The sequence below is a fragment of the Aphis gossypii genome, chromosome X, assembly GCF_020184175.1.
Source record: "Aphis gossypii isolate Hap1 chromosome X, ASM2018417v2, whole genome shotgun sequence".
NCBI classification, from domain to species: Eukaryota; Metazoa; Arthropoda; class Insecta; order Hemiptera; family Aphididae; genus Aphis; species Aphis gossypii.
Window position 1 is genome coordinate 25,429,365 of NC_065533.1, and position 14,683 is coordinate 25,444,047.

Below are 14,683 nucleotides of genomic sequence, written 5' to 3' on the forward strand. Positions count from 1 at the left end.
AAGGCGCCACGTATAATAGCTGGTGTGCACCACATGTCAAATGTGTCTGAAGACACGTTTTGCTGTAGGATTAACGATCCCTAGGTCCGAATGTGTTTAATAAAATATAAAATGTATTAAATTATAAACATATTCAATGGAACTGTCCTTTTTTTTTTTAAAAAAAAAAAAAAAAGATACTTTAATTTATTGAACTGTAACATCCGATTATTTGTTTTCGAACTATATGCTGCGACATATACACAACAATGTGAATGCTGCGGTCATGGTAGAAATCGCCACATCTGTTCGAAACGTGTTAGTATCCCTTAACGTAATTTTTTTTTACCAACCGATATCTTGGACACGATAAAAATAATGGTCAAAATCACGGAATCAATTCCTAGAACACATAATCGGCACCAGAGTGTTCGTGTTTATTCGAAATTCGAAATACACGTTCAATTAAAAGGAACGAATATTATAAAAATCGAGTTTATGGTTGTAATTTTTTCATTCAATAAATAAGTAATATTTAACAATATAAAACCGATTAATACATCTCATCTCATACTCTCATTACCATAAACAATTAAATGAGTATAGGATATTCACTCTTTCATATTATTTATTATATTTTAATAAGATGTAGATGTAGGATATGAATTTAATGTAGACATTATACGGTTTCCTGTAATAAAACGTTATACATAAATTGAATAAACCAATTATTTATAACAATCACAACCCAAAAAACATACATGACGATGTAGATATCGGCTTACTACATATACAATATACCTACGTTGGTTTCTTCATTTGACAAAATAAATTTACCAATTGTCTTTTTCAATTTTCATAGAACGTACATAAAAACAGTGCAGTAAAATTTAACTTTACATAGATATCACGGTAAATTTTAATCTTTTTTCGTTATTCTTATCGCATCACCAGAATAGATACGATTTACGAGTGAAACACAATACGACTTTCATTTCTAGTTACACGTATAAATGGATTTAGCATTTCAAAGATAGTACACATCATACTGAAATTACATTTTTAGAGTTTTTTAATGACTTCGAAAAACAAATATTATTATGTACCTATGGTGTTCATTTTAAAGTGCATACGAATTGTGTTCATATTAGTTGTGTCTAATGTGAGTATACTACTTCCATCGATGTTTGATAGTTTTATCAAATAATTAAGTTGGTTTTTATAGCTAATAACATATATATAATATTATATAATATATATTCATTAGATCGTGTACATAGTGTTCAGATCGGTATAACACAAGCATTTGATTTTGAGTGATATAGTGAAAAACTGATGTAAACAAATTATAACTTTAAAATTTCGTACAAATACCTAGCTCCATTTTTATTACTACGCGAGTACGGTTACAACGTTGGTTTTAAAAAAACGTACGAACTACGAGTAATAATTAAATTAAATTATAACAACAGTGAACAGGGAAATATTGAATACTAAATACACAAATTATTTAAAAAATGTAGGTAAGTGTTTTGTATGTGCCAGGTGCCTATTGTATATTTATTTACTTATTTACATTTTACATATTTTATTATTATAATAATAAATCATACAGGTAGGATAATATTATTATACCACTCTGCAACCTTTTCATTGTATCAGCGCAAACATAGTTCATATAATATGGTACTACATATTATAATAATGTGTATTGCAATATTGTATTATATTTTCGTAGCGCTAATAAGGTGTGAGGCACGATCCCACCAAATACAACCCGCGTCGCCCTTCACCGCCTGGCCTTCATACTAGGAGCGCCTCTGTAGCTAACCCGCTGAGTCCGAATAAGTAGTATAGTAAACAGAATTCTCGACTACTGCCGTAGCGGTTCGGGCAACCCCGCCGTTCGGGGATAATTGATATTTTGGTGGGGGTCGACCACCACGACTGCTGGCGAGCAACGCGACCACGGATCGTCGTCGCGACACTTCGCGTTCAGAGTCCGACCAGTGTGATTGTTAAATGTTCGTAATTCCATCCTCGTAGCCGCCCTCGTTTTACTCGTCGAAAACATCGTCGCGATGGATAACGAAAGTCCAGAGCACTCGTCAACTGAATCGAACATCGATAAATTGCAAAAAATACACGTTTCTTCGTCGAACGAAGATGATGACTCCGATTCCACTAAATCATATTACAGCGATTCTGAACCCGAAACCTTGTTGTCCACCAGCATGCCGGTACAGTACAAGCTCCCGCAGCGAAAAACATCGGTGGGCCGCTTTCCGGTGAAACGTACTCTAGTGGATCGCATGGCCGCTTTATACAAATCCGTTAGAATGAAGCACGGTACGACTGCACTTGATATAATTGTACCATCGAACCGCAACACAACCACGCCATCAACTAGTGGCACATTTCAGTCCAACACGACCACGACACCAAACAGCGATACGACTCAGTGCAACACGACCACAACATCAAACAGCGGTGCAACCCAGTGCAACACGACCAAGCCGTTAAATAAAGGTAAGGCTCAGCAAAATATGACTACTCAGACGGACAACAACGAACCAAACAAAAAAGCGATATCGGCTTCGCAATTTTATGTGAACCCGCAGTGGATGTTCCCAACTTCGTCGTTACCCCGTACTTCGTCCAACAACTCCAAGAAACCAATACCTCCTCCAAGATCAAAGCCTCCTGCTCCACCATACATTTGTCCGCCTCCGTATGTGGAACCATCTGACATGTCTCAAACTTCCAAGTATACTAAAAGTTCTCAGTGTCCACCCTATAGGTACCCATGTTCCAGTCCACCCTACACTACACAATCCTCCTCGCTTACTTACATGTCACAGTCTCCCACCAAGCCTTACATGTCGCAAACATATATTTTAAGCACTCGGATTCTTACGCCACTCTACAGGGCAAAATTTCCTACACTAACTGACAGTACACTTTCATCCGTGCCATTTTATAAGCCTCAGTCTTCTTCGTTAACCATCACGTCTCAGACTCCCAAGACACTCAATACGTCTCAAATGTCTATGCGTTTCAAAAGATCTCAGTCGTCTTCAGTACCATCTTATAAGTCAAAATATCCTACACCAACTGATAGCACACTGTCATCCGTGCCATTTCATACGCCTCAGTCTTCTTCGTTAACCATCACGTCTCAGACTCCCAAGACTCTCAATACGTCTCAAATGTCTATGCGTTTTAAAAGATCTCAGTCGTCTTCCGTACCATCTTATAAGCCAAAATATCCTACACCGACCGATAACACATCGACTTCCGTGCCATTTCATACGTCTCAGGGTTCTTCGCTGACCAACACGTCTCAAACTTCCATATCTTCTTTAAAGTCTCAGTTTTCCACACCATCGCATAGTCTCCCAAATTCTACGTCATCTGGTAGCTCCCAATCTTCTGCACCAATCCTCATATCTCAGCCGTCCTCCTCGCAGTCCCACACCTCCCAGTCATCTACGTCAACCAACGATTTTACGTCTCCTTCAGCTCGCTTGACTCCACGGTCCGCCCATTACATCGCTTCCTCGTCCTTCTCACATTACACGTTTCCTCGCGCTGCACACTATAATACGCCTGATTCAAGTACTCGCCGCACGGTTATGCCACAGTCGTCTACAGAAAACACGTATCCGTTGTCCGTGTGCGAGTCGACACGCAATGTCTGGCCTACAGAAATGGGCTCCGTAATACAGGTTTCGATGCAAAACATTTGGGAGGTTTTGGCCAGCCAAGTGCATGACACGTGCACAAGCTTGCAGAATCCATCGAAACAATCCACCCCCAAAAGCTCAGATGAAAATGCTTCGCTGCCGCCCACCGTCTCACAACAAGAAAAAAACAAGTTGAACGTCGACCCAGAGTCATCTGATTCGAAAACATCAGCATCCAAATCTTGTGACAGTAACACCAATGATTATCCTGTGGTTGATTTACTACCGTTATACATACACGGCATTGAAAGAAAAGATGCTCTAGAGGAGTATATCAAAACGGAGTTAGAGAGAGCGTGGATATACTTTAACAAGATGGAAGTCGTAGACATCAAGTCGATAGGTGAAATCAAGTGTATCTGTCCAACGATCGAATATGAGGATATGCTTAAGTCGCCGTTGGATGAGAAGTTTATGATAGCGAACATGTCCCGCCAGTACAGAGCCAATAGTAAGTCTAAAATATATTAGGTACTATTATATGTATATAATCTTATATAAAAACCTTTTTAAATTGTTTTGCCTGTATTTGATTACCCATATATATAAAGTGAATTATAAATGTTATAATATTGACAATTTTTGTGTATTTTCTAGAAAACAGGTGGTTAATTATAAGTACAGTTTTTTTCTACGCAATCTTATAACTGTATAGGTAGTGCCTTTAATTCAAAATTCAAAATGTTTCAATAATATAATATATTATACATTATTTTCATTCTATTTCCCTCCACTTTTGTAATAAACCTCTCATTTATTCACAACGTCATTTATTATCATAAAACAATATTATAACTCACAATATTTAATTTCAAACACTCAGGTTTATCGGCGCAAACATTTTATTTATTATTATTTTAAACATTTTAAAAAAAGTTGTTTTTTATCACTTAAATTCTAAACGACACTCCTGATCTAGGCTATACCTATAATCTAAAATCATGATCATACATGTTTTTAATGTAATTGTTGTTAATATTTAAAATATATTATATATTGTTTTAATTTTTAAATAATTTTCAGATAGTATAATGAATATTATAGGTATTGTCGTATTGAATGCGTTTGTAAAACTCGATATGTATACAACATGCTTTGCAAAATAAAATTAATTAGTAACACTGTGATAATGTAATTGATCATATTGATATAACTACATATTTGATAAAATTTGATTTATCTGATAACAGAAAAGACTGCAATGTCAATTATATTCACATTTTATTCAATACCTACTTAAAAATGTTAATTTTTTTCAGATTTACTTTTTGAAACAAAGTATAATTATAACGGTCCACCGAAGAAAACAATCGTTGCTGAGAATATGGAAGAACCAATTCTCAAATGGCTCATTACTAAGAAATTGCAAACACATTATTGGTTTTTCAAAACTCTCAGTTTCTTTGAAATACAAAATATAAATCCATCAAACATTGAAAAATTCATCAAGAGATCAAAAGTTGATAAAATAATTGTAATGGCAGACCAACTAGAAATGTGTTGTTCACTCAAAAAAATTAAAGAACGTCCAGTATCGTTGCTTGCCATTTTAATAGTAAGTTAAAATATTATTTATTAACTCATTTATCATTTTCAGTTAAAAATAAATTAATGTTTGTTTCAATTTCAGTATCTCAGAGAAAATAAAGTTGATCCAGAACTATTTGCAAAAGTTGTGATTCCCTTCATTGTGGAAATTTTACAGTTCCCTGTAGCCGACGAAAGATGCATCCCAGGAGATATATTGAACCAATACGTTATTGTAATTTGGCAACATTTATTATTGGAAATAATGAAGTTGTATAAAGTGGATGATACGACTGATGCAGATAGTACCACAAGTAACTTGGCAAAACAGTTAACATATGGTAAGTTCCGAAATAATTTATATGAATCAATCACATGCTAACGAAATTATTATATTTAGAACACACACAAACAGACATTGAAATACTAAAGAGATTAGTACCTACATAAAAAAAAGATTATGAGGAATAAACCGCTCACAAAGCTGATTTAAATGTGATTTTTACTATTAATTTATTATTATTTTATTTTTATTCAATTTTTAAATTAATTGAATCATTAACAATTATTTAAATGTTTTTAATAATTATTATGTTCCAAGTAAAATTGTTTATTTTTTTTTTTTTTTTATATATTTTAAATAAGTATATCTTTTTTATCTACTTTCAATAACTTAAGTATACTTACATTATTTCTTTAATTATAAATACTATTTATGTTTAAATGGATAAAAGTAAGTTACTATTTTTTATTTACAAATATGGCGTATAAATATTAGTTTATTTTTATTTATATTTTAAATTTAAAAATATCCCTTTTTTGTTTTTTTATAATCTATGTACTTCTACTTCATTTTTAAAATACTATTAATGATTAAATTAGGTAATAAAGATAGGTTAGGTACATAACGCTTTATATAAACATTTATCAAATTTTAAAATTTAATTTTTGTTTATTTTAGTTGTTTTAAATGTTTGTTTGATCAGTTAAATATGTGTAATATGCTTTTATTTATATAGTACTGTATAAATAAAGAGCGGATTTTTAGGTTCTTAAAGGCTTAAAGTATGATGCTAATATGTTCTAAAAAAAACCTAAAATATTCTTTAAACTTATAAATATGCAAATAATATGATTTTTTTTCTAATATTATAGTTGAATTTAAACAATAAATAACCATTATGCACCATTCCTTTGGTAACAGGTAAATTATATCTATGATACAATCACCACATATATATTTATTTATATATATTTATGAATTATTCTATTGATCTGTGACAATCACAGACCGAGAGTGACAGTGGCAGAATGACCACCATTACCAATTTGATTATAAAACAGTAAAAAAGTAAATAGTTGAATGATTTTTAATTTTTTTTATTCTTGAATCAAAGTTCACTCGAGAAATGAATAATTTATATAATTTTTTATGATATATATTATTATATATTCTAAAATATAAAAAATAGGTTAAATATTCTCTAATGTACAAAATATACTTTAATATGCAAAATAAATTTTTTCCTACAAACTCTGTGGTGGATAAATTGTCCACATTTTTTACCCTCGTAATCTTGTATAAAGCCAATAAAAATATGTAAAAACCTAAAAATCTGCTCTCTATGTATAATGAATGTGATAAGAATACTTACTTTTGAGAAAAAATTATAAATAATATATAATATTATAGATAATATTGTATCAAATATTATTAATATATTATTTTTAATATTTTTTTAATACCAATTGTATGTATATAAATAAATAAAATGTGTGATATAAATTATAATACATCATAGGCGTGTTCAGACCTCCATGTCTGAGGAGACAAATTGTAAAATTTTAGTTTTTACTTACTACATATTTTATGCTACATCTATCTACTTCATTTTACCTATCTATAATATTTGTGACTCTTTTCTCATAGTATTACAATATACTATGGTATCTCTTCCAGAATCAGTCAACCACTTTATCCAATCTTCACACTATTGTTTAAAATATTATAATATAAAACGACTGATTATAAAACCCTCCAATAAATCATTGGTAAGGCAACTGCCTATCCTGCCTCCTCCATAAACGCCTTTGTAATACATTACTATTTAATTATAAAATTAACATGTAAAATAAAAATACATAACTTTGTATATAACAAGAAGTTTTATTTTTTCAATACCTAAGTGATATCCTTATTTAATTTAATTATATAGTTATTATAGTTTAAATGGGTATGTAATACATGTATTTTATCTTGCTAACTATCTTAGTAGGTATATTAATTTATTACTTGAATGTATGGTATGTATTCATATACATGAAAATGATATTTACTTAAGTATATCTAAAAGTATACATTTTTTTTTATTGACTAACAACCTAGGTATACACTACAGAACTGTCAATCAAGAGAATAATGACAGCAATTGTTTTTTAGATTTGTTTTGAAAGCAAAATATCAGTAAAGAGTAGGATAACATAGCAAGTCATTATGGGTAAGACTGGAATAGCTAGATTTCTCCATATTCAGTTTTTATAATATTAAAATAAAACATTTTTGAAATGTTTTATGTTGGTAAGCTAGATGATTTTTACTGAAAAATTAGTGATACAGTGATAGATAGCCAGATAGGTAACTGATCGTTATGACATAATTTCAGTGTTTCAATTTTTGTCTCTCAACGACTTACTTTGTAAAAACATTACAGTATTTTAAGTCAAGAATAATTTATTAATTCTTAATAAATACTTTTCTTGCATATTAATACAGTGCTGGTTTTAGTATTTATTTTTAACTTAAATCATTTGAAAGTGAAAATAATTAATACTTATTTACTTTAACATATATTTAATAAGTGAATTAAGAGTTTGTTGAAAACATGCAATACAGTACATAGACTTAAACATTAGGTCTCGTCTTAGCCCAGATTCCTCTTAGTAATAAACAAATAAGACATTCTAACTTAATATTTTATTAAAATGTATTTATGATATTCTAGTGTTTTGACCTTTACCTTTTCTTATGAGTTATGACATTTTCAAAAAAATCTTTAAGTTACCTACATGGGAACAAATGTACAAAGCTCCTATCTATTCTTTTCTATAATCTTGTATTGAACTGAATTGGATATACATATTTTACTTAACAAAACCTTGACAAAAATAATATATTTTATCTTTTATAGCTTTATTACCTATAATATGGTATTTATCATAATATAAAACATTTTATAATATTAATTACTTGGTAGTCAGGAAGATGTCAGTACTTTTTGTACTTATCGTGATGTTTCTATTTTAATCATTTACTCCTTTCCGATACTCTATAATATACCTTATACGTTCAAATATATTGATAGTTGTTGAGTTTATAAGTTGTTTGAATTGGAGTGACTGAGAGGAAGAGGGGTGGATTTTCAAAAAAAATTTTATAATAAGCCTATCAACAATATTAAAGTATTATAATTATGATAGAATTGTGTTATTCACAAATTGTATTGTTATGGGAAATTCTATTGAGGCAGTAAACATTTTTAACTTATAATAATCTTAAAACCATACATGTACAATCGATCATAAAATATGAAAAGTATATTATTAAAAAATAAAACAGTCTGAAGGGTGTGGGCGATCGGTCAATTGTTATAAAGTTATATTATACAATAATAAAAAGAGTAGGTAGCTTGTGATTAATAATAATAACTTGTTATGAGAAGGATAAGAGTTGAAGTTCAATAGTTGGAATTCAAAGAGCCCACAATTGTGTCTTGTGTTCCGGAGCTCAATTATCAATTAAATCCGGACTTACTGCACACTGCACTATAATCACTATAGCTACCTCGTGCCTACGACGGCCGATGAAAAAATTGTTCGCCTCAAACATTAAAAAATATAGTTATAATATTAATAATAAAAGTTTTAATAAATATTAGGTATTCACTTATGCGCCGCCTAAAATTCTACATGTTCGGTTAACAAGTAAACAATTATTACCGTTTAATGTTTATTAGTACGGTCCGTTACAATCCTTACCTGTGTTATCAAGAGTATTTTGTTGTGTAAACTCGATAAGAAAGTGATACACACAAACAGGTACACAATGTCGATAACTCGATCGTTTCCGATGTCTTAGTTCCGAGTGTGTCCTTTGCTGCTGCTGCTGCCCACTGTGTATAGCCGTTAATACGTTTTCATTTTGGACTCCAATCGCCATAAATGTTTGAAACTCCCAACAGCATGTCCGTTTTGGCGTTACACCGATGCTCCGGAGACTGTGGTCTCGAATCACGATAACAGTGAATTGGATCAATGATGAATCGATTTTCCTTGGCACTATTTTTAGTAGAAATAGGCAAAACAACAAAGGTAGCTGTTAGCGTCAGATCAAGTTGCTGCCTTACTTTGATTTGGAATGTTTTCTGCTGTTATATGACTTAATCGTTTTTGGATCCGAACACTGAGCAGCGGCCAAGAGCAGCTTGAATTGACCGTTTGATTAAAGTGTGAGTTGAAACGTTTGGACCTACTTTCCTACATCCAATGTTTTATGTCAATGATTCGATTCAACAATATAGTTAGGTTAGTCGTGTAGTCATAGTCGCATAATCTCAAAAGTTTTAAACTTTTTTTAGGTCTGTAACTGTGGTTGTAGATGCACTGGTACAGTTTATGTGGCATCTAATATTCATATTTTTATTAAATTTATTATGTGTTAGGTTTTGGTTCAGATTTCAAACAATGAAAAAATTTTGATCAATGAACTATGATGTATGTACACACTTTTATGAATAAGTGTAATTATAAATATATTATATTCTACCTTTTATTTTTCGTTAATTCCGAGCTTAATTTTATCAATTTAATGATTTATGTTTTTTTTTTTATTGTAGCTATTATTATATTTACTACCTATTTAATTTCTTTTCATACTTGTAAATGATTATACTTATATCTATTATTTTTTATGAATTCTGTTGATATCAATTATTAATTAATAATATGATGATTATTATTGTCAATTATTTAAATATTTGATGTATCTGTTAGATCAGTGTCATAAGTGGTCAATGATCTAGATTTAAAAAAAATAATAAATAATAATAAAATATAACGTTAAGTATAAAGAATACACATTTTTTAATTTTGTGTATTCTCGTAAATGAAAAAAAGGTGTTTCTAGTTTTCTTAAAATAGAGATGGTCTGAGACCTATAATATTATGATGCTAAAAAAATTGGGAAACTGTGTTAGATGAAAGATTCAGCGATATTGTTTTTTTAATAATATATTACTGTTTAGGTATATTGTGGAACATCCATTAACAATCCAGTTACCTACCATTATAAAGTTGTAATTTCGTCTGGTACCTTTTTTTTTAACAATAATAGATATAAAAGTTTCACTGTATTTTATTTATGTATATAAATTCATTAAATACACTTTAACACATTTGTTTTAAGAGTAAAACTAAGTTTCAATTAAGTAATTATCTGTATTATATATTAAATTATTTGATTCATTTTGGTAAAGTAGTCATTTTAATGCCATAAATTGTACATTTAATTTAATTTAATAATTATTAAGTACTTAACATTTAAATTGTTATAGTTTTCATCTATATGGCCATTTATATTTTTCATATTATCATGTAATGTTAAATACTTTTTACATTTAATAACAATTGTTTCTTATTTTTTTTTATATTAAATCTTAATGAATTTGATAATAAATAATAACTATATATTACTTTTAAATTTAATTGATACTGCTTATGCAGATTTTCAGATTATTTTTTAATTTGTGTCCATGTAATAAACTCGAAAGAGAAATATGTTTATAAGAAAAAATAAAATATAAGTTTTTATAAAAGTTATAATTTTGATTATCATTGTAATTGATGCCACTCAGCATAATATCAGTTGCAAGTTGAAAAGACTCCATTGGCCCTTTTAAAAATATTATGAATACCTGATGTTTTCAAATATTTATATGTTGGTAAGTAAAAATAGTAGATTTATCTTAATGTAATGCATACTTTGTTCAACATAAGAAATAACCTTGGTGGCAATTAGTTTTTGGGTAGCAATGAGACCACACCATTAAGCCTGTCATATCTCCATCTGTAGTCTGCCGTTTAGGAATGCGGTACTTTTCTGTTATCCCTACTACCGATCGATGCCGCGACTATCGCGACTCTCAATACCTAGATTTATTCCTAACAATTTGTTTTTATTATTAATATTAATATTTTTATATGTGTATATGTGTAATTACTTTACTTAATACTGTAATAATTAGTCTCAATTATATAATTAACCTGCTTGTTATTTTTATAACACTAATAAATTGAAATTGATGGAAATATTAATTTTTTTTTATTTATTGCTTATAATTTAGATGTCCAAAACATTAAAAATATATAATTCCAAATTATTAGGTTGTTATTGAAAAAAACTATTGTCAAACAAAAATATACAGTTAACTTATACAAACTTAAATACTTAAAAAATAGTAAAATTATATTCATACTTAGTACTTACTATTCCTTTCATCCATAAAGCCGATTTCCTCATGTGAATTTTTAGTATTGATTATTGAAATTTTTAATTAATATTAATAATAAAAACAAATTGTTAGGAATAAATCTAGGTATTGAGAGTCACGATAGTCGCGGCATCGATCGGTAGTAGGGATAACAGAAAAGTACCAGGAATGCTACATCATCCTGTGCATAAGTCAGTCGCTGAAGTAACTTCTTATATTGAGTAGAGTACATATCTTTAATAAATTAATTATTTTCATAGAGAGCATAATACAAATTAATTAAAAATGAATGTCATTATTAATATAATATATTACATTTTTATTCATAATATTTAAACTTAAGAACTTAATATATTTAAGTTTAAAAAAAATGTGATTGAAATTACCGATTTAAGATTAAAATGGTTTAAATTAGACAAGATCACAAATTTCTGATGATGTGTGTAAAGTAAGATTGTCAATCTGCATCCAAATTGAATAGGTACCTACTATGATGCTTATTGAAAATACAATAAAATGTGTGTTGATCCTATAAATTTATCACCATTATAGAAACTTGTTTCTATCACCAAATCACCGCTAAAAAAAAATTTATTCTTTCAAAACACTTATAAAAAAGTATAATTATTAATATATAATACGTTTATACCTAGGTGGCTATATATTAATATGAAAAAGTTACAATTTTTTTAAATAAAATATTAAAGCAATCATTTGTTAATATAGGTAATAAAAATAATTTAAAAAAATTAAAAAGTGTATAAGCTTGTTATATTTTTGGTAAATTTAAAAACAAATTTCAAGCAAATTAAGTAAATATAATATTTAACTAGGCACCACTTTTGTATATTTTTAAATGTTATTATTATAACATAATTTGCATGTTATTGAAATAAAATGAAATTTAGTTTTACTTCAATTTAGAAAAATTTAAAAAGGTACCTTAAAAAATTTGTAGATGATGATGAAATTCCTTCTTTATTTATAAAAGTTGTTTCCCAAGTTTCATTTAAATTGGGTAAAACAATACCAAAATCAGAAACCCATTCATGAACACATTGTAACTAAAATATGTTTTAAAATTAAAAATTGGTAGGTATAGAAAAAAACTAGAACTAATGCATTAAGACAATTTTTAAAAAAAATTAATATAATTTTAGTTGATACCGATACAAGCTCTCTGTGTCTCATCTTAAGATGATCTATTCGATGCATGGATGTGAAGCTTATAGTCCTGGTCAAAGCTCTGCAATCCAATACTTTTTTAGGCATTGTGACCGTTATCATATATTTATTACCGGAAACTGCGCTAAAATAATAATATAATGTTATTAATTTTGCGTTATTATTATTTTTGTGAAATAGATAGATATTTGAAACTACGTTCTTTTATAAACATCGTATAATTATCTATATTTATAAATGGCAATATGTGTGTGTAGGTGATACACAGACAATTCATAGATCTGAAAATTAGTAACTTTATATATAATTTATATTCGAGGATTTGCACCTCGAAGGTAATTTTTACAATTTTAAATATTAATGGCACTCACGGAGAGATTATTGACTTACAAAACCGGAATTTCCGATAGGATAAATCCTCTGGCGTTGTTATTTTGTTAACGCTATATAGGATTAGCTAGTTATTAGTATATAAAATATGAGTCACTTTTTAACGGAATAGATACAGAAATTTAGTTGTACGAAAGGTTATCAAATTTTAAATTTTCGTGTCTGTTTATGAAAATAGTTGTCCATATATTCAATATTATGTAAGTAGGTATTTGCGTGATGTAGTTTCATTTCGTGAAATTGCTAGAAATTTCACGAAATGAATCAAAACGCAAAATATTTGTGACAAAACATCATATCATTACAGTATAGTTGAAAATTTAATTGGTTATTTGGATTCGCACGTGTTTAAATTATTCTATATTTCTATAGTAATGATCTTACTAATTATCATTGGTATGCCACAATACTGTTCCCGTGTCGTTGTCGACCAAATTGATCCAGTTACTGTACAAAAATAAAATAAAAAAAATTGGTATTTAAACATTAACCAACGGCTTTGACAGCAAGTGCAAATAATACCTACTCAGCTAATTTCTAGTCATGTATTACTTACATATGGAATCCGTATGGAAGCTCTTCAGGTATTCGCGGCATCGTGCACTGCAAACCATTCATCTCAGCAATTGTGTGCGAATTAAACGAAAAAAAAATTACCCAGTTGAATTTATGATAATATAATATATATTATATATTATGCCGCCTGTATTATGGGCTGTGGAGGGTTTCGTGCGCGTATAATACGATGGCGAATGCGGTATTGCGTTGTGCACAAAATTCCAATGTGGCAGGTGCTACGTTAAAAAGTGATGCAATACTAGCGGGTAACGCTAAGGAGCTAAGATGAAGTGAAAGGCAAAGGGATCCTGGTGGAGGGGATTGCATGCACCCCAGTTGGAGCATTGATGGAACCGTCATCGATAGACCGAGTATACATGCTAATCGAACGTTCCGATAGTCTCAACGATTTCATATGTGAGTACCTACGCGATAAATAATCGATTTTTACCATATTATACAGATAATACGTCATTCGATAGTGTATTAATACCTAATATACCTAATAATATTTAAACAATAGTCCATCTATAATATTCGGTATATTATTAATTATTATAATTTATAACGTTGTCGATGTAACTATCGATAAACGATAGGCAGTGTATAAAATAGGTAGGTAGGTAGTAAAAATATCACCGAACAGCATTCGATAGTGCAGAGAAACAGTCAATACAAAAGATTTCAATGACTGGTTGCCGCATGAACCATTAAAATCCACTGCCATATTATTATATTACATATTATTATATC

The 14,683-nt window shown here is 29.5% G+C and overlaps 2 protein-coding genes across 3 annotated transcripts; one reads left to right on the forward strand and one right to left on the reverse strand.

The window, feature by feature from the left end:
- The first annotated feature begins 2,060 nt into the window (after positions 1-2,060).
- Positions 2,061-5,847, forward strand: LOC114122267 (mucin-5AC-like). The gene is made up of 4 exons (XM_027984870.2): positions 2,061-4,176; positions 4,985-5,280; positions 5,356-5,593; positions 5,653-5,847. Exons 1-4 carry the CDS (start codon positions 2,061-2,063, stop codon positions 5,700-5,702), a joined length of 2,700 nt encoding a protein of 899 aa, XP_027840671.2. The 3' UTR covers positions 5,703-5,847.
- Positions 5,848-12,092: 6,245 nt separating this feature from the next.
- Positions 12,093-14,435, reverse strand: LOC114122272 (retinal rod rhodopsin-sensitive cGMP 3',5'-cyclic phosphodiesterase subunit delta-like). Of its 2 annotated transcripts, none has more exons than XM_050206444.1 (5): positions 13,929-14,435; positions 13,757-13,819; positions 12,965-13,101; positions 12,740-12,861; positions 12,093-12,376 (listed from the first exon to the last, which is right to left on the reverse strand). In XM_050206444.1, exons 1-5 carry the CDS (start codon positions 13,984-13,986, stop codon positions 12,295-12,297), a joined length of 462 nt encoding a protein of 153 aa, XP_050062401.1. In that variant the 5' UTR covers positions 13,987-14,435; the 3' UTR covers positions 12,093-12,294. The 2 variants fall into 2 exon arrangements, with proteins under 2 accessions (XP_050062401.1, XP_027840681.1); XM_027984880.2 differs by having other exon boundaries at positions 12,965-13,106; positions 13,929-14,426.
- Positions 14,436-14,683: the final 248 nt, after the last annotated feature.

Excerpts from the sequence above, each read along its gene's own strand:
- LOC114122267 (XM_027984870.2), top strand. The coding sequence starts at position 2,061 with ATGGATAACGAAAGTCCAGAGCACTCGTCAACTGAATCGAACATCGAT. Across the intron at positions 4,177-4,984 it reads CCGCCAGTACAGAGCCAATA|ATTTACTTTTTGAAACAAAG; the intron begins GTAAGTCTAAAA and ends AATTTTTTTCAG. Across the intron at positions 5,281-5,355 it reads CGTTGCTTGCCATTTTAATA|TATCTCAGAGAAAATAAAGT; the intron begins GTAAGTTAAAAT and ends TTTCAATTTCAG.
- LOC114122272 (XM_027984880.2), bottom strand. The coding sequence starts at position 13,990 with ATGAATGGTTTGCAGTGCACGATGCCGCGAATACCTGAAGAGCTTCCA. Across the intron at positions 12,862-12,964 it reads GACACAGAGAGCTTGTATCG|TTACAATGTGTTCATGAATG; the intron begins GTATCAACTAAA and ends AACATATTTTAG. Across the intron at positions 12,377-12,739 it reads TCATCTACAAATTTTTTAAG|CGGTGATTTGGTGATAGAAA; the intron begins GTACCTTTTTAA and ends ATTTTTTTTTAG.